This window comes from Macaca nemestrina, chromosome 3, assembly GCF_043159975.1.
Source record: "Macaca nemestrina isolate mMacNem1 chromosome 3, mMacNem.hap1, whole genome shotgun sequence".
Taxonomy (NCBI): Eukaryota; Metazoa; Chordata; class Mammalia; order Primates; family Cercopithecidae; genus Macaca; species Macaca nemestrina.
In genome coordinates this window covers 147,529,552-147,550,269 of record NC_092127.1, presented here as the reverse complement: position 1 = coordinate 147,550,269, position 20,718 = coordinate 147,529,552, and the positions used below count along the sequence as shown (strand labels likewise).

Genomic DNA, 20,718 nt, shown 5'->3' with positions numbered 1-20,718 from the left:
CATTAGCAGAGATTTACTGGCTGAGTTGTAGGCATCTTCCTTTTCTTCTGCTGTCCTGTGATGAAACTAATAGTGAGTAGTGGAAAACTCGGGAGAGAGACCAAGCTAGAAAAAGGATAAGAAGCTTAGGGCTTAGAAGATCAACAGGCTGGCTGCTTCTCTTCTTTAACATTTTCCTAGCACCCTTGAATACAGACATTGTTTCTATAGTTCATTCCTAGGAGATATTTCAAATAATTACTTTCAGCAACAGTCAGGGTCACATGAAGACTTTTATGGGTCCTTTTTCCATACAAAAATATTTAAACTTATATGTTGTGACTAATGGTATAAATATAATCACATATGAAAACATTTTTTTCTACCTTTTTCTACCTAAAAGTTGATTTTTTTTTCTGATTTTTAAAATAAATTAAGACATTTTCTTGGTCCCCAGAAAGTATGTGAGCTGAAGCACTGTGCTAACCATGTCTGGTGAATAACTTGGTCCTGACAGTAATAGGGGAGTTTTTAAAATTGCATTCATCAAAGGGGGTTCCTTGTATCTCAGGTAGCTAACAAATTTTTCTTTTAAACGTATTTTTTAACTGAAAATTCTGATATATATTATTCCTCCATCCTGTTCATGTGTTTAAAATTAGCTCACCCTTTGTGGAACAGTAAATTTATCTCTTGCTGTGTTTTTGTTTATTTGCTTTTTCTCTTGGCTGCCTGTAGTATGCATGAGCCAATTATCCCTAGAGGAGCCAGGCAAGGTCCTAGTCAACTCAAGAGAACATGCAGCATTTTTGCATATGAAGATATCAAGGAAGTTCATAAAAGGAGATATCTCCTGCAGGTGAGTCAATTTAGTAGTACTGTTTTGTCCTGTTTCTTTATTCTGAAAATGTATTATTTAAAAATTGGTATGTGCCATGGAAACCCTCAATAGGATCTGCACTTATTTATTTATGTATTTATTTATTTATTTATTTATTTATTTATTTATTTATTGAGACGGAGTCTTGCTCTGTCGCCCAGGCTGGAGTGCAGTGGCGTGATCTAGGCTCACTGCAAGCTCCACCTCCCGGGTTTACGCCATTCTCCTGTCTCAGCCTCCTGAGTAGCTGGGACTACAGGTGCCCGCCACCACGCCCGGCTAATTGTTTCGTATTTTTTAGTAGAGACGGGGTTTCACCATGTTAGCCAGGTTGGTCTTGATCTCCTGACATCGTGATCCACCCACCTCAGCCTCCCAAAGTGCTGGGATTACAGGCATGAGCCACCGTGTCCGGCCAGGATCTGCATTTAGAATAATCCTTAGATTTGGTTATAGACAGACTCAGGTCACCTCAGGTCACGTGGATGCATAATTTTGTACAATGCATTTCTCTTGTTTAAACACAACCTAAAATTTGAGTGATTATCTTTGTTATCCATCTTTCCCTGTAGCTATCCAAATTAACATTTTAGTTTTCTTCTAATATAAAAATTATATCCTTACTATAATTTTATAAAATTATAATTGTATAATAATTATTTTTTTCTGTTATTAAAGACTTTAGAAATAAATTGAGCAGAATAAGAAATATCTGTTTATTTTGTAGCTTAATCTTCAGGGAATTCATGACTTTAAAAGTGTTAGCAGATTAACTTCTTGAACATTGTAGAAATTCATAGTGGAAAAGTTAATATATAATCTTGTTTGTGAACTTCTGTTTTTTCTTAATGTTTTTCTCTCTGATCATTTCAGCCTATTGCTGTGGAAGTTTTCTCTGGAGATGGACGGAATTACCTCCTTGCTTTTCAGAAAGGAATTAGAAACAAAGTCTATCAAAGGTCTTGTTTGTTAGGAACACTTTGTCTACTACTGTGGGAAGAGATGGGAGGGGGAATCTTTTCTCAGTTTTGCTAGTTTTTAAAAATCTAGAATTTAGATCATTGAGCCAACATCTTTGAAGAAAATAATTTGTATTATTGTTGCCAGCCTCTTGAAACAATTGTTCTTCTAACTTTTAAAATAATGCAATTCTATTGTGACATACCATTTTTCCTCCTGCTAACTTATAGTAGAAATCATCAAAAACTACTTTTATCACTAAGTCCTGTGTCTCTACATACAAAGGATGATGAAACTGTAGCTTTAAAAATAAAACTTCAGTTTCTTTTTTTTTTTTCTTGAGACAGAGTCTCGTTCTGTCACCCAGGCTAGAGTGCAGTGGCCTGATCTCGGCTCACTTAAAACTCCGCCTCCCAGGTTTACGCCATTCTCCTGCCTCAGCCTCCCGAGTAGCTGGGACTACAGGCTCCCGCTACCATGCCCGGCTTATTTTTTTGTATTTTTAGTAGAGACGGGGTTTCACCATGTTAGCCAGGATGGTCTCAATCTCCTGACCTCGTGATCCGCCCGCCTCGGCCTCCCAAAGTGCTGGGATTACAGGCATGAGCCACCGTGCCTGGCCAAAAATAAACCTTTACTTTCAAAATAAGGTTTCTTTGTATTTACCAAAATGAAGCCAATGCAGTTTCTTGCTATTGAAAGCAAGGACTGAGTTCCCTTAGAAATTTAATTTACGTGGGACTTTTCTCTGGCCATGGAAGGGATATTGGATACCTTCATCCTTGAAAAAGTAGTATAGCTAAATAAGGCAGATAGTCTAATTTAAGCATATTTTTATCTTTAATAAACTATATTTAAAATTTCCTTTTAAGCGAAAAACAGGCCAAGCTATGCAATGGCTCACGTTCATATCCTCAGCACTTTGGGAGGCCAACGAGGGAGGATCACTTGGGTCTAGACTTCAAGACCAGCCTGGGCAACATAGTGAGACCCTGTCTCTATAAAAAAATAAAATAATTAGCTGGGCATTGTGGCGCATGCCTGTAATTGGAGGTTGAGGTGGGAGGATTGCTTAAGCCCAGGAGGTCAAGGTTGCAGTAAGCCATGATCACACCACTGCACTCTAGCCTGAGTGAGCAAGGCACTGTTTCAAAAAAAATAATTTTTGCTCTGTCACCAGGCTGGAGTGCAGTGGCATGATCTTGCCTCACTGCAGCCTCCGCCCGCCAGGTTTAAGCAGTTTTCCTGCCTCATCCTCCCAAGTAGCTGGGATTTCAAGCATGTACCACCACACCCAGCTAATTTTTGTGGTTTTAGTAGAGATGGAGTTTCATTCACTCTGTTGGCCAGGATGGTCTCAATCTCCTGACCTCATGATCTGCCCACCTTGGCCTCCCAAAGTGCTGAGATTACAGGCATGAGTCACCGCACTCAGCCTATAAATTTTTTTAAAAAGGAAAAGCAACATGTATCTCTGGTATTTAAAGATCATTCTCTTGAATGTGTGAATAATAAGGCTATTCTGAACTAACCATGTAGATGAGAGGCATTCTCTTGTTCTTTGAAGGGTGATGTAGATCCTGGCAATCCCTCTATTATAGAAAATTTTTATATTTCAAATTATTTCCATGAGGAATAACTAAACCATCCAACATTGCTTCTCATTGCAGTACAGTAATATTACCTGTGAGCAGCTGGGAAATGAGGGTGGTTCAAATAAAGCACGTGTGGATATTGATTGGTAGCCCAAAACTCCTTTCACATATGGGAAGAGCTAAGTAAAGTGATTGAGATTCACTTTTACTTATCTGATTTTTTAATTTCTAAAGGTGCTATTGTTTTTAGTGCTAAGAAATTATTTCCTATTCAGAGAAGTCCAAAATAATAGATTTTGTTATGGGCATTTATATTTGGCTCTGGATGTCATCATATTTTTTTTATAACCCAAAGAGTATTCTAATTATTATATATTCCTTTTGCCTGCCATTCAGTGGGTTATGGGAGGGTAGATGCAACTATGAACATCTAAACAAATCATCCTTTCTAAAGCTTCCCATTAGATCCTGACTGAGACTTCATTTTCAATTTTATGCTGTTTTAAATTTTTCAGGTTTTTGGCTGTAGTGCCGTCTCTAACGGACAGTTCAGAATCCGTATCTGGACAACGACCAAACACGAGTGTGGAGCAGGGGTAGGTGGTTTGTTCCTTGAATATTACAGTTTAGTAGTGAAGTTGGGATGATTCATATCTGGACAGTATTATTTAACATTTTAAATGAGTGTTTTTCCCCTGGTGGTTGCAAACTTTTTTAAAGGAAGAAAAGAAAAAGGTATGCATAATCACTATGTCAAATCACTGCTCACATTTTGATCAATTACCTTCTGTTCTTTAAAGCATGAGTACATTGTTGTGTACATAACTGAGTTTATACTCTAAATACAAGTTTTTATCCTGCTTCTTCTATTCAGTGTTATATTTAAATATTACCTCTTGTCTTTAAAAAACTATTCAGAAACATAACTATAATTTGCTACCTATTCATCACATATATAAAACATCATGTAATTTTTGGATATTTCATCTTTGTCAGGTTTTTGCTTTTTTTAAATTATTGTTATTATTATTATTTTGAGATGAAGTCTCACTCTGTCACCCAGGCTGGAGTGCAATGGCACGTCTTGGCTCACTGCAACCTCCGCCTCCTGTGTCCATGAGATTCTCCTGCCTCAGCCTCCCAAGTAGCTGGGATTACAGGTGCCTGCCACCACACCTGGCTAATTTTTGTATTTTTAGTAGAGACGGGGTTTTGCCACGTTGGTCAGGCTGGTCTCAAACTCCTGACCTCAGGTGATCTGCCCGCTTCGGCCTCCCAAAGTGCTGGGATTACAGATGTGAGCCACCGCGCCTGGTGTTTATCAGGTTTTCTTATCATAAGACTGGAAATGTGATTCTTCGTTATTATTTTTTTTATTTTTTTATTTTTTTATTTTGAGACAGAGTTTCCCTCTGTTACCCAGGCTGGCGTGCAATGGGGTGATCTTGGCTCACTGCAACCTCTGCCTCCTGGGCTCAAGCGATTCTCAGCATCAGGCTGAGCAGTTCTCAGCCTCCCGAGTAGCTGGGATTACAAGTATGTGCTACCATGCCTGGCTAATTTTTGTATTTTTAGTAGAGAAGGGGTTTTGCCATGTTGGCCAGGGTGGTCTCAAACTCCTGGCCTTAAGGGATCCGCCCATCTTGGCCCACCAAAGTTCTGGGATTACAGGCATGAGCCACCACGCCCGGCTATGATTCTTCATTATTTTATTGTGGTAGAGTCCCCTTAATAAAACAAAGAGTAGGAATTTTAAGGCTCTTGATACACAAAACCAACTTGATATTCATAAAAACTATACAAGTTTATATTGTACTATTAGTGGATAAGTTTGTCTCAATAGATACTTGCTAACTTTGTGTATTATTATTATTATTATTATTATTACTGGGACAGAGTTTTGCTCTGTTGCCCAGGCTGAAGTGTAGTGGCATGATCTCAGTTCACTGCAGCCTCCGCCTCCCGGGTTCAAGCAATTCTTCTGCCTCAGTCTCCCAAGTAGCTGGGACTACAGGTGTGCGCCACCATGCCCGGCTAATTTTTGTATTTTTAGTAGTGATGGGGTTTTACCATATTGGCCAGGCTGCTCTCGAACTCCCTACCTTGTGATCCACCCACCTCGGCCTCCCAAAGTGCTGGGATTACAGGCGTGAGCCACCACACCTGGCCTGTATATTAATTTTTTTATTTTATTGATTTTATAAAATGTTTTCTCATTTTTTAAATGTATATTTCTTTGATTATTAGTAAGCATGAGCTCTGTGTATGTTTATTAGCCATTTAGAATCATTATTTGTAAATTGTCCATATCTTTTGCCTATTTTTCCTTTGAGATCTTATTAATTTGTGTAGGATTTTTCTACCATAAGTTATTACTCCTTTGCTTGTCGTATTTGTTGCAGATTTCCCAGTTTTCCTCTAAATTTTGCTTTTTGACATTTACGTTTAAACCTCTGTTTTTGTGTATTCTGAACTGTCAGGGATTCCTTTATGCTCTTTATAGCCGCATTTCATGTTAGCGATGCCTTCTAGATGACATAGCCATTACAAGAATCCATAGACCCAGCTCCATTTACATCACTCAATAAGTGGTAGCCTTTTATAATCCACTGGAAAGAAGCAGTGCTTTGGGGCTGTAAATTAATTATTAGAGCATGCAAGAAAATGACTTTTGAAAGTTCTAGAGATTATGTAATTTGTAAATAAAATTTGATTCCAATCTGTGTGCCTCTATATATGTTGTGTATTTCTCTTTAAGTTTTGTTGTTATTTTTTTATAGCCAAGCCTTAGCAAATACAATGCTAAATACATGCTTTTGTTAACCCCAGAAACATGTTCTGCTCCTAATCATTTGTGTTGTTGTTAACATAAATACAGGAAGTGAAAAATTTCCTTAAAAACATAATGAGCCTTTTTTCTACTTGTAAGCAAATTGTTACTGCTTCCTAGATAATCTTAAACTTGCTATTTCTTTGTTCTTGCTACTTCCTGTGCTGAGTTGGCAGTTGTTAAAGAACTTTTAAGAGCTCAGAGGCAAGAAACAGAAATTCTTTTCCAACTTTAGTCGTCCATTTCAGTTGTTCCCTTTCTTACGATGTTGAAGAGTGATCATGGCTATTTTTCCAAAGAGAGTATCTTGTGCATTCAGTTTGCCTGATGGAAAGACTATCTCAAAGTGGAAAATAGTACCATCGAGCTGGATGTGTTTAGGACCTAAGGTTTACAAATGTATTAATTTCCTTTCAGAAAAGAAAACATATAAATACTTTCTCCTGGTTCCATGACCAATTATTAATTATCAATATTATAAAGCTGATAAACCTTAAATAGGATTTTATAACATTTTAAGGAAGTCTGCTGTCCCCAAAAAAGTAATGCTTAAATTTCAAATGGCCTGGACACCAGTGACTTTCCTGTTATACAATATTCATATTTTCATTCACTTATTTAATGTATTATGTACGTACTGTGTATAAAGTATTATAATATTTCAGTTATTCTAATTAAGTATCCTTGGATCTGTTTGCTTAGTGATTATAGTAAAAATAAGAAAGACTATGGTTAGAGTATGGCTTATGCCTCTAGTCCCAATAATTTGGGAGACCGAGTTAGGAGGATCATTTGAGGCCAGGATCTTGAGACCAACCTGGGCAACATACCAAGACCCCATCTCTACAAAAAATAAATTATAAAATAGTTTTAAAAAGAAAAAGAAGGCCAGGCACTGTGGCTCACGCCTGTAATCCTAGCACTTTGGGAGGCTGAGGTGAGAGGATCACCTGAGGTCAGGAGTTCGAGACCAGCCTGGGCAACATGGTGAAACCATGCCTCTACTAAAAATACAAAAATTAGCTGGGCGTGGTGGTGAGTGCATGTAATCACAGCTACCCAGGAGGCTGAGGCAGGAGAATCAGTAGAACCCAGGAGGCAGAGGCTGCAGTGAGCCGAGACCATGCCACTGCAATCCAGCCTGGGTGACAGAGCAAGACTCCATCTCAAAAAAAAAAAAAAAGTTGAACTAGATCAGTGTTCTTCCAACTCTTTTGAATATGACCTAGAGTAAAAAATATATATTACATTCATCCCAAGACACATAAATGGAGTTATAAATACTCAAACAAAATTCACAAAAAAATACTTTCCCTTAAGGTATGTGATGCCTTCTGATGTCCTCTGTTTTCTTCAATTCAGTTCTATGTTACTTCATATTTCAAAACGCTGATCACAGCCCACTAAACTGATTTTATGACCCACTAATAGATCCTCCACAGTTTGAAAAATTCCTGGACCAGATGACTTAAATTTTTCAACTTTATAATTTTTCAGATTTAAAATTTTATTGCTTCTAATTTATTGTATTATGTATTGCTTTTAGATCTGGGTTGCTTAGCACTTTGGTTGGAGAGAAGTCTGTGACTCAGAGATGGGAGGTAAGTTTAATGAATATATGAGCTTCCTTAGAAGTTTGTAGTTAGAGTAGAAGTCATACAGTTAAAAGCACTTTAATTATCCATAAAATATATACCATAGAGAAAATATTTTATTTTCATTCTTTTTAGAAAAAAAAGTATTTCATTGTTCTGAAATCTGTTAAAAAGAATATGTCCTTTACATCATTTTGCATATAAAATTTTAAAAGCTGAACATAGTAGAAATCATTGATTGCTCAAAAATGAATATTCATCTTTTTCCAGAGAGGTGAAATCAGCAACTTCCAATATTTGATGCATTTGAACACTTTGGCTGGCAGATCATATAATGATCTCATGCAGTATCCTGTCTTCCCCTGGATCCTTGCAGATTACGACTCAGAGGTAAATCTTAGTAGAACACATTTTCAAAAATAATTTTTAAATGCTACAATTGAAGCAGGGTGCAGTGGCTCATCCCTAAAATCCCAGTACTTTGGGAAGCCGAGGCAGGCAAATCACTTGAGCCCAGGATTTCAAGACCAGCCAGAGCAACATGGCAAAACCCTGTCTCCACTAAAACTGCAGAAATTAGCCAGGTGTGGTGCCAAACCCCAGTTGTCCCAGCTACTCAGGAGGCTGAGGTGGGAGGATTGCTTTAGCCCAGGAGATGGAGGCTCCAGTGAGCCAAGATTGCGCCACTGCACTCCAGACTTGGTGACCTACCAAGCAAGACTGTGTCTCTGACAAGAAAAAAAAAAAAAAAACTGCAGTTGCCTAAATGTTTTATTTGGTTTGTAGTTTAATGTTCTCAATAGGCACAGGCACTTAATTCAAATAGATGAGAAGCATTTAGCACAGACATATACAAAGTTTGGATAATTGACCAACTTATTGAGTACTGGCCATTAATTCATAATATCTATTCAGTTTTTTTAAGTGCTGATTAATTTGCATCTATTGGTGGATATCAGAATCCATCTGTGTACTTTGAAGTGTTTGTTAGGAAAACACAAAGTAACCCTTCTACAAGACATTACTGCCACATAAAAGAAATCTTTTATACTATTCCAGAAAGCCTTGGGAGAAGATTTCCAACAATTCAACATGTACCTGACAAGTCTCAAAATCAAGAGCAGATAGAAGCATATGAATGTTTTGATTCCTCTCTTCCTTTACCTCCTGTCTGATAGACATCTGATTATTTTGGAAATGAACCGTAGCAGGCAAAACAAAAGACACTTAGCCCTAGGTAAACAACCAAAAAGATTGTTTTTAAAATTTAGAAATTCATTAGACCTTCTTATTCACTAGAATCATGGCTGCTTATCCTTTCAGAAATTTTATACATCAATATATTAAAAAGGATAAAGCTTCTATCCTCAGAAAATTTTGGTCTAATGAAAGAATGAAAGGAAATCCACCCTTTATGCATGGACGTACGTTAGTGTATTTGATGTTTGAATCTATATATTTGCTTGTATAATTAATTTGCATACCTAATGCATAATACATAAATAATAAAAGGAAAAGAAGAGATCAGGAGTAAAGATTGATAAGTGAAAATATTTTTTCTTTAAGTCCATCAAGGAAAGTTAGAAAGAAAGTGTAGATTTTTAAAGAGACAGAAGTCCAAAAGAAATGTGGTTTTCTGAGAAGGGAGTGGAGAACTTTGTCAACCCATATTTGAATATGTATCTTACATGAACATGACAGATCCCATTACTGAACCTTCAATTCTCTACCTCGTTCTCCCGATGCAATTCTGACCCTCACTGTGTATTCCCCATCTTAGGAAGTGGCACCATCATCCATGCTGTCTTACAGGCTGGAAATTATTTTCCTACTGTCCATGTCTGCTCAGTGGCCAAGGCATTTCTACCTTTGTCTCCATCAGTGTACCTAGTGTCTCATTTCAGGCCCTCTGCATCTTCTATTGGACTGTTGCAGCAGCCTCCTAACTGGGCTTAATGCTCTAGTCTCTCCTTCCTTCACTATGCCTTCTACACTGCAGCCAGTTTCAGGAACACTAATTGAGTCATCCCCCTGTTTAAAATCATTCAGTGACCAGGTGCTGTGACTTACACCTGTAACCCCAGAACTTTGGGAGGCCAGGGAGGGCAGATTGCTTGAGTCCAGGAGTTCAAGACCAGCCTGGGCAACACGGAAAACCCCATCTCTACAAAAAATACAAAAAAGTAGCCAGGCGTGGTGACAAGTATCTGTAGTCCCAGCTACTCAGGAGGCTGAAAGGGGAGGATCACTTGAGCTGGTGAGGTGGAGATTGCTGTGAGCTGAGAGTGTGCCTCTGTACTCTGGCCTGGGCAACAGAGCAAGAAGCTGTCTCAAAAAAAATAAAATAAAATAATGAAGTAAAAATAAATAAATAATAAAATTATTCAGTGAATCACCGTCATAATTTGGGAGAGAGTTGAAAATCCTCACTATAGCAACCTTTTCATTGTAGCTCCTGTGTATATATTCCTCATGTCCTCCCAGAACAGCTATCGTGGGGCACCCCAGATCCCTCTTCTGTAATTTAGTGGCTTTTCCCACACAGCCTGACCTGCCCAGTGCCCATCGTGCATTTCTTCTCTCCACCAACTAACTCAACTGACCAACTCCACTTCATCCTTCAGGAAACACTCAAGTACCAGCCCTGTTATGTGGACCCTTCTGTTCTTTTTCTCCTTTGCCTTCTATTCCCACACTGCCCTATAGTTGTATAATATGGTACCTATGTTGGGTTTTTTTCCCACCATTTGAATCATGGAGCTTTCTTTTACAGCATAGTCCTGCAGTAATCATAGGGTCAAGGTCCTTGAGCACACAGACCATTTTATGTCTCTCTCAACTCTCAGCCAATAGGATGATGCCTGGCACTTTGTACATACTTTAACATTTGTTGAATTAACCAGAAAATATAAACGAGGTACTTTACATATAAACTTTGAGATAACAAATACGCTAACTTGACTTACATTCAGAAATGTAGATCAGTTTCTCCTGCCCAAGATTTTTAAAAATAAAAGTTTGGGCCGGGCGCGGTGGCTCAAGCCTGTAATCCCAGCACTTTGGGAGGCCGAGACGGGCGGATCACGAGGTCAGGAGATCAAGACCATCCTGGCTAACACGGTGAAACCCCATCTCTACTAAAAAATACAAAAAAAAAAACTAGCCGGGCGAGGTGGCGGGCGCCTGTAGTCCCCGCTACTCGGGAGGCTGAGGCAGGAGAATGGCCTAAACCCGGGAGGCGGAGCTTGCAGTGAGCTGAGGTCCGGCCACTGCACTCCAGCCTGGGCGACAGAGCCAGACTCCCTCTCAAAAAAAAATAAATAAATAAATAAATAAAAGTTTGGCAAAACTGGTTATTCATGATGTCCTATAAAAAGGACACAAATATGCCACAGGCACGTATTTCAAATTTCTACTTTCAAAATCCTCAGGGAGTAAATTTTAGTTTCCTTTTAAATATATGAATTAGGTCAACTCATCAACTTGTAAAGTAATCTCTGGTAAACTAGAAGAATCCGTCTCATTGGAAAGTTACTTGATCTGGTGTAATGTTATCTTTTAGAGGTGAAAGAATTACTGAGTGTTCTAGTTTATATCAGTTCCAGATCACCTCTGAGAAGAAAATGCTCAGAAGTAACATTGGAGGGAGACAGGGTGGGGGTGGAGGGAGGGAGGACACAGAAGGGAGATCTGATCCTCCAATTATGTGAGTGATGAGGTTAACGATGAATTGGAGCTATTGTGTCCACAGTCTCCTGCTGGGTCCTTGCCAAGACTTGGAAGCATTTTCCCTCTTAATCCTCATCCCCTAAACCTAGATCCTTAGTGGCTTCCCCTGTGAAACACATAATTTCCAAAGCACTTATCTTCCAACTGAATCGGTTAACCAACTCCCATGTGCCTGTCTGTAAAGTGTGGATAAACAATATATACATAACATTATTTTGGAGTCCAGTTATGCCAGCTTGACCCCATAGGTACTAGTGTGTTTATAAATCATCATCGTCCACTGTAGCCACTGTATCTACGTTAGTGAGGCTAGATAGTGTATAGTAACTTGAAATTGAGTTACATTTTGTATTTTAGGAGGTGGATCTTACTAATCCCAAGACGTTTAGAAACCTGGCTAAGCCAATGGGAGCACAAACAGATGAACGCTTAGCTCAGTATAAGAAGCGATATAAAGACTGGGAGGATCCTAATGGTAAGAAACTTTTTCTGTCATTGGACCTTTTACCCAAGTTTCAAAAGTAAGTCATTATGTAGCGGTCTGACATTCTCACATCCTCCTTCAAATTTCTTATATATCATATCTATATACATTATATGTCCACACATATATGCAGATTATTATAGCAGAGGAATCAGGTTTGCATGCCAACTTGTGGCCATGCTTAGAAGGCGTTTTAAATAGCTTATTAGAGTACTGGTGAAAAACTAAGTATTCCTGCTTTGCATAGGACAGAAATTTCTCATCATAATCTGCCTCTGTCTCTAATCATATTTAGTCCAGGAACCACACTTTAATTTATTGTCTCTCTTTAATTTTATTGAGGCAATTTTTAGAACCCTTTTGCATTTAAAAAAATGACTATTTTCTAAAACTATATAGTTTACTTGTTATTTATTATGTTTAATGTTTATTGTGTTTCTCCCTCAAAAAGACAAAACAAACAAAGGAGAAAGAAAGCCTAAGCTTTTTGTTCCCCCTCTCTGCCGAGGAGAATATGTAGTAAAAATACATAAAAAGTGCTTAATATTCATAAACAACAATTTAGAGAAATATGTAATTGCAAAGCCAGAACCTAATAAAAAAGTAACTATAAGTGCATATCCTGCTTTAGTGGAAGATGGTCTACTATTAAGGGTTAACTATTATAGTAAGCCTCAAAACATGAAATTGGTAGACATACTAAGTTTGTGGGAATAGGCCATTGAATTATACTTAATTTGGACTACTGTCAAATATAGAAGAGAGGGATAGTGGTGTCATCATGAAGTTTTCCTGCTGAAAATGCCAGTACTAACTGCGTTTAGTGTCACAGTTATCACATGGGCTATTATTTTCAAACATAAAGTAATACTGATTTTATTTTTCATATTTCTTCTTTTGGTTTCAATTATGCTTTAATTTTCTTAAACAGGAGAAACTCCCGCATACCACTATGGGACCCACTATTCATCTGCAATGATTGTGGCCTCATACCTTGTGAGGATGGAGCCTTTCACACAGATATTCTTAAGGCTACAGGTAAAACTTTAAATTGGAGGTTTTTCTATTTTATACTAGCCTCTTCTATCTAAAATGTCACCTTTTAAAATACCATTATCTTCCATTATAAGAAGCTCTGTGAAGTTTTAATGACAAAGTAATTACATAACTAAAGTAGAATTTTGTTGGACCAAAACTGATAATGAACTACAATTCGCTTAGAACAAATAAGTGCCAGCATCCTTTAATCAAAAACATAAGTAGCATACATTTTTCAACCAGCCCTAACTGGTTGAATTAAACAATTTTTATTTTACAAAAACGTGATATATTCCAGCTCATTCTCTGTTTCCTCGATTATGATTGCTTTTCTGGACATTCTCTTTCATTTATTTAGCACATATTTAATAAATGCCTACTGTGTGCCAGGCACTGTTCCAGGTACTTGGGAGGACTTCAATTAATAAAGAGAAAAGCCTTACCTGTGCAGTTTATGTATTTCAGTTGAAGGAGACAGCCAAATATCAAAAATAAGAAAACTGTAAAGTGTTTTAGAATGTGATAAAAGCTATCAGAAAGATATAGGTCCGGAAAGGGGGATGGGAGGTGGAGAGAACAGGAGGTTGGGCAGGGTGGGATGCAGTTTTAAGTAGAGTGATCAGAGTAGGTCTCCTGTGAAAAAAAGTCTAAAGGAGGTAAGGGTGTTGCTTCTGCAGATATCTGGAGATACATGTTCCAGGCAGAGGGAAGAGCTTGTGCAAGGGCTCTAAGGCAGGCTTGTATCTGACATGTTTGAGGAGCAGCCCAGTGGCCAGTGTGTCCAGAATAGAGTAAGTAAGGAGGAAAGTTAGTTGTAAGGGAAGAGGTGAACAAGGAAACAGGGGCTACATTGTATGGCAGGCCTTGGCAGCCACGGCATGGACTTTGGCATTTTCCCACAGTGAGCATCATAAGACAGGTACACCGTGTTCACTTAAAACACAGCAGCATGGCGGGCTTTACTGAAGAAGATGGGTAGTGTACCTGAGGCTGTGTAGTCAAAAATATCCCTTTTCTATTTTAATTTGCTTTATCAGTCTGTAACTGATCACCTTTTCTAATTCTCCATTTAATTCTCATTAGTATGAGAACTTGCATATCATGTTAATTTATGCAAAAAACATTCAAAACGTAATTTGAATGTTTCCAACTGTAGATGATGTACATTAGAATCTTTTCTTGTGATGGCATCATCAAACTATGGAAGAACTCATATTTCTTACAGCCTTGTCCTCTCTTTAAAATCTACTGTTTTTTGGATGACTTTTTAAAATCTTTACATTTGATTTTCAGTTTGATTATAAAACAAATGTGGAGAGAACCCTCTGTAAGGATTACTCCAAAGAGAAATAGATGTTTCATGTTTATTAAAAAATTTTGTGCATTTAATGTAGGATAATGAGAAATTGAAATGTCACCAAATATAGTTGGAGTTTTCAAGCTCTTGAACTTGATAGAAGCTGTCAGGTGGGAATGGTTCTGTAATAGAGAGGTGTCTTCTCATTCTGCCCACAGGGTGGCCACTTTGACCTGGCTGACCGGATGTTTCACAGTGTGCGCGAGGCCTGGTATTCAGCATCGAAGCACAACATGGCAGATGTAAAAGAACTTATTCCAGAGTTCTTTTATTTACCAGAATTCCTATTCAATTCCAACAACTTCGATCTAGGTACGTAGAGCTGTGGCACTGTCTTAGGAATGTCAGCCAGGAAAAGCCCAATAGAAATAAGTCACTTTTCTAAAGATTGTCTGCAGCACACATTAACAAGAAAAAAATTTCGTTTCTTGCAGTCATTTTAGTTTCTTGCAGTCATTTGCTATAATTGGGTGTGGTTACATGTCATTTTTGAGGTTACAAAAATTAGCTGGACGTGGTAATGGGCACCTGTAATCCCAGCTACTCAGGAGGCTGAGGCAGGAAAATTGCTTGAACCTGGGAGGTGGAGGTTGCAGTGAGCCGAGATCGTGAACTGCACTCCAGCCTGGGCAACAGAGCGAGACTCCGTCTCTAAATAAATAAATATTGAGACAGATTACTTCCAACATTTAGAATTTTATTGTTTTTATGAAAACAAAGGTGAAGTGAAAATTTATTTGAAAAATATTACTATTGAAACCCATTAATAGCTAAGAGTGGTATATCTGAATTTTTCACATATTGTTTTAATCTCGTTTATTGCCTAATATATTCTTGGTTTATATGCTAATGTGTTTTAAAATTAGAACTTCAGAATAACTTTAAGTAAATCCCTTTTCTTTATCCTGTAAGGGCTCTATTTTCTAGAAAAACAGGACCAAATCAGCACTTACAAAAACAAGAAAAACTTCATCAGTGCTGTTTTTATATTATCTGGCTGTTAGAGGAAGTGGATTTGACTTTGGTTACAGTTTATTGGAACACAGTTTGCTGATCTGTGCTTCTGAGTATTTCTTTTAAAGCATATCAGAATTCCATTGTTTTCATGTTAGAGTATTCCTGCCAGATATTTGTTGTTTTATATTTTTTCATTCTTTGTATTTTCTACTGTTTTATAAGAGTTAGCACATAAATTATAACTGTACTACCTCCAAATTTTCATGAACAGAAAATACAGGGAAGTGTTTGTATCCTATACATATGGAAGATATTTCTATTTGAAGTTTGCTAAAGATAATTTTTGTATATTTAATTGTCCATCAGCAACTCTACCTTTGTGAAATGGGATCTAATGGGGAAGATAACAAGACTCTCTCCAGAGCCCCAGGAAACGTCCTGAAATTGATTTTATTACCTCCAGTTATGCCTAGAGCTTACCCTTGAGCAGCTAAAGACACAACTTTAGGGCTTAGAATTAGAGAAAGTGATGGGTTTTCCCAAAAGAATAGAATAGATAGTCAACAAGGACAATCAACAAATACCTGCTATAGCCTTTGACTATGAATGCACATTAGCATTTTCTTTTTTTGAGACAGAGTCTTGCTCTGTCACCCAAGCTGGAGTGCAGTGGCATAATCTCTGCTCACCGCAGCCTCCACCTTACAGGTCCAAGCAATTCTCGTGCCTCAGCCTCCCAAGTAGCTGGGATTATATGCGCCACCATGCCTGGCTAATTCTTTTTCATATTTTTAGTAGAGACGGGGTTTCCCCATGTTGGCCAGGCTGGTCTTGAACTTCTGACCTCAAGTGGTCCACCCACCTCAGCCTCCCAAAGTGCAAAGGTTACAGGCGTGAGCCACCACGGACAGCCACATTAGTGTTTTCTTATGTTCACTTATAATTCAACTTTGGAGAATATTGCCTTCTTCCCCAGGGATACCACTGTCAAAGAGACAAATATGGAGAGGTGCAGAAAGAAAGAGATAGCTCATAATCTTCCAGAAACGTCTATCAGTTATGATAATCCATGTTGCAAAGGTGTTCCAGACAGACCACTTACAAATCCAACCAACCAATCTACTTTTAAAATAAGTAAATTTTAAAAAAGGAGGATGTATCTTTGTTATGTTTACCCTCATAACAAATTATCTTCCCTCCTTGAAATAGCATACTTTAAAAAACAGTGGTTGAGCCGGGCATGGTGGCTCACACCTGTAATCCCAGCACTTTGGGAGGACAAGGCAGGTGAATCACTTGAGCTCAGGAGTTCAAGACCAACCTGGGCAACATGGCAAAACCTCATCTCTACAAAAAATACAAAAATTAGCTGGGCGTGGTGATGTACACCTATAATCCCAGCTACTCAGGAGACTGAGGTGGGAGGATCACTTTACCCCAGGAGGTCGAGGATACAGTGAGCTGTGTTCATGCCACTACACTCCAACCTGGGTGATAAACTGACACCCTGTCTCAAAAACAAAACACTTCAAAACACTGTATATAAAACCTAAAGTCATACGACTCTTAAAAGAAAACATAGGGGTAAATCTTCATGATCTTGAATTTGGCAATGGATTCTTAAATATGATATGAAAAGTACAAGCAACAACAACAAAAGATAAATTGGACTGAATCAAAATTAGAAATTTCTGCATCTAAGAATGTTATCAAGAAAATGAATAGATGCCTATAGAATGGAAGAAAATATTTGCAAATAATATATCTAATGAGGATCTAGTATCCAGAATATAAACAACCCTTATAACTCAACAACAAAAAGACAAACAACCCAGTTGGAAAATGGGCAAAGGACTTGAATAGACAATTTCCCAAATAAGTTATACAAATGGCTGGTGAACTCATGAAAAGATGCTCAACATCATTAGTCATTAGGGGAATGCAAATGAAAACCACAGTGAGATACCACTTCATATTTACTAGGATGACCATAATGGGGTGGGGGGAACTGAAAAATAACAAGGGCTGGCAAAGGTATAGAAAAATTAGAACCCTCATACGTTGCTGGTGGTTGTATAAAATGGTTTAGCCACTGTGGGAAGTAGTTTGGCAGTTCCTCAAAAAGTTAAACAGAATTTCCATATGACCTAGCAGTTCCACTCCTTGGTATATAGAATTGAAAACGCAACTCAATTAAGTATGTGTATGAACGTGTTCATAGTAGCATTATTCACAATAACCAAACGGCAGAAACAGCTCAAATGTCTATCAAGTGATGAGTGGATAAACCAGTTGTAGCACATACATGCAATGAAATATTATTCGTCCATGAGAGTGAATGAGGCACTAATAAATACTGCAATGTGGTTGAACCTCAGAAACATTATACAAAGTGAAAGAAGCCAGGCAAAAACTGTCACATCTTCTACATTTCCATTTATAGGAAATACTCAGAATAGGTAAGTCCACAGAGACAGGACACAGATTGGTGTTCTGGGGCTGGAGTGAAAGTAATACGGGCAGCTACTGATTAACGGGTACAAGATTACTTTTGGGGTGATAAAAATGCTTTGGGACTAGATAGAAATCATGGTTGCATAACATTGTGTCTGAACTAAATGCCACTGAATTGTTCACTTTAAATGGTTGACTTTATGTGAATTTCACCCCAATAGAAAAAAAAAAAAAACACAGTTTGCCTCTTCACACAGAAAAGATAGTAAATGGTGTAAAAGAAAACACACCTGGGGCCGGTCACAGTGGCTCACGCTTGTAATCTCAGGACTTTGGGAAACTGAGGTGGGCAGATTGCTTGAGGCCAAGAGTTCGAGACCAGCCTCGCTAACATGGTGAAAACTCATCTCTACTAAAAATACAAAAATTAGCTGGGCATCGTGGTGTGTGCCTGTAATCCCAGCTACTCAGAAGGCTAAGGCACAAGACTCATCCAGGAGGCAGACGTTGCAGTGAGCCAAGAGCACACGACTGCACTCCAGCCCGGGCAACAGAGCAAGATTCTGTGTCAAATGAAAAAAAAGAAAGAAAAAGCACTTGGATTTTTTTTTCCCCTTGCTATGAGATAAGTAATATTCACCCTGGGGTCTTCTTGTCCATATATCCTTGGATACACACGGAGGAGAGCTTCAGAAGAGCAAAATTAAGGGCCAGGCGCTGGCTCTTGCCTATAATTCAAGCACTTTGGGAGGCCAAGGTAGGAGCATCACTTGAAGCCAGGAGTTCAAAATTAGCCTGAGCAACAGAGCAAAACCTCATCCCTTCAAAATAAAATAATTAGCCAGGCATGGTGACATGTGCCTGTACATGGGAGACTGAGGTGGGAGGATCACGTGAGGCCAGGAGCTCAAGGCTGAAGTGAGCCATGATTATACCACTGCAGTCCAGCCTGGGCAGCAGAGCAAGACCCTATCTAAAAAAAAAAAAAAGTAAAAGAATTAGACAAAGGCTTTCCTACAGACTGTGTTACCTTTATATGTCATTTTAAAATTGCATATAGTGTTCATAAAATAAAATTCTATCAAATAAGTGTTCAAGGATTATAGCAAAATTTTGAAAAGTAATTTCTTTCTCAAGTAGCCTTTTTACCTGTTTATTATTACCAAAAAATTAGGCCTATTGGGCATTTCAGGGGGATTCAGCACAGAGTGTGCAGTGTGTATGGTTGAGGAGGAAGGGTTGTAATAACTTGATTTATCTTTGTCTTAAATCATATGGTAACCTTTCCAACCAAGTCAAGACATTCCTTTAAAGAGTAAACTGATATTTGCACCACTCACTTAATATCACGTTGTCAATAAACCATCAACTAGCAATGCTAAAGGCAAGATTGTATCTAAGGGAAATATTTTATTTGCTTTCACTTGGAATTGGCTTTGTGTTCTAAAATTTGAACAACTGCTTTTCTGTATGAAAATTTCCAACACGAGTATTTATCTAACCAACTGCTATTAAACTAGTGAGTCAACATTGTTGTTTGTAAAGTCATTTTTACAAGGATAATCTGATTTGTACCTATAAAAACTCTGTAAGCTAAAGTGACTTTTTTGGTATATTTCAAAAAAAGAAAAACAACCTTTTTGCTTAGATGCAGCCAAATTTAATATATTTTGATGTGGATAGATTTCATAGCGAATGGTTTCTTTTGTATTTTAGAAATTATCTGGCTATCACTTAAAATAAGTTTATATGGAATAAATGTTATTTATGTGCTTTATCACAACATGTTATTTTTTGGTTTTGGTAGCCCTGTAGTTTTTCCAAATATTTTTTCTGTTAAATGATGCAATAACAGCAAAAAGTTATGTCATTTCAGATTTCACTTTTTAAATGAGAATGCTTACTGCAAAGTACATGCCAGTTCTACAGAGCTCTTTTGAGAACCTAAGAGTCAGCGATATGATAAACCTCTTGTATTGCAGATATCTCTAGGAGACTGTTTCCAGGAGATTCAAAACAGTAACCCTGCAAAATGTTTCACTGAAAAGGAGTCCCGTGGTCAATTAAATTTCAGACATTTTGTATTCGATATCCCTCTTCGAGAAGGGCAGTGCATGTTAGCATATGAAACCTCTGAGGAGTCTTGCCCTCAAGACTCTGCAGAAAGAAGCATGTTTCACTTTGTATAACTCAGCATTTCCTGAAGACATTGGCAGTGAGGGCCTCAGTTTTGCTGACTTAGTACCTGTTTCTGCTGGAGTGATCTGAGGAGCAACCTTGAGGGATGCTAGATTGATAATCTCTGAAGTCCTTTCTGGTGTACAATTTCAGTGTTCTGGTAATGAATCTAACCCACCATTTGTCTGTCAGAAGAATATAAAGTTAACCATTTATCCCATTCTTTCTTTTTTTTTTTATTTTTTATTTTTTATTTTTTAATGTATATAATTGCATAGGCTGTAAACAAAATGGCACCAAGCTTGGAGATGTTATCCTTCCACCCTGGGCAAAAGGGGACCCACGAGAATTCATCAGAGTCCATCGTGAGGTAATGGAAGGACACTTTGCAATTGAAGTTGGATTTCATTTGGTCATTGAACATAATACAAAGACAGGGCCTCTAGCAGAGTATCACCTGTTTGTTACTAACACAGCCAGGCCCCCTTATCTACAGGGGACACATCCCAAGAACCCCAGTGGATGCCTGAAACCAGGAATAGTACCAAACCCTATGTATATATAAACTATGTATTTTCCTATACATCTGATAAAGGTTAATTTTTGTATTAGGCATAGTAAGAGATTAAGAATAATAACAATAAAATAGAACATCATAACAGCATACTAAGAGCTATGTGAA

General features: G+C 38.0%; 1 protein-coding gene across 11 annotated transcripts in view; it reads left to right on the top strand.

The window, feature by feature from the left end:
- The window catches only part of LOC105496884 (WD repeat and FYVE domain containing 3), a 307,925-nt gene that overhangs the window by 260,722 nt on the left and 26,485 nt on the right, over positions 1-20,718 (top strand). For all 11 annotated transcript variants that reach the window (XM_011767528.3, XM_071093605.1, XM_011767525.3 and 8 more), the window contains 9 exons: positions 718-838; positions 1,733-1,818; positions 3,930-4,010; positions 7,791-7,845; positions 8,110-8,229; positions 11,926-12,043; positions 12,984-13,090; positions 14,606-14,759; positions 20,315-20,406. In XM_011767528.3, coding sequence (XP_011765830.2) covers positions 718-838; positions 1,733-1,818; positions 3,930-4,010; positions 7,791-7,845; positions 8,110-8,229; positions 11,926-12,043; positions 12,984-13,090; positions 14,606-14,759; positions 20,315-20,406 — 934 coding nt within the window. The remainder of the gene's footprint in view (positions 1-717; positions 839-1,732; positions 1,819-3,929; positions 4,011-7,790; positions 7,846-8,109; positions 8,230-11,925; positions 12,044-12,983; positions 13,091-14,605; positions 14,760-20,314; positions 20,407-20,718) is intronic.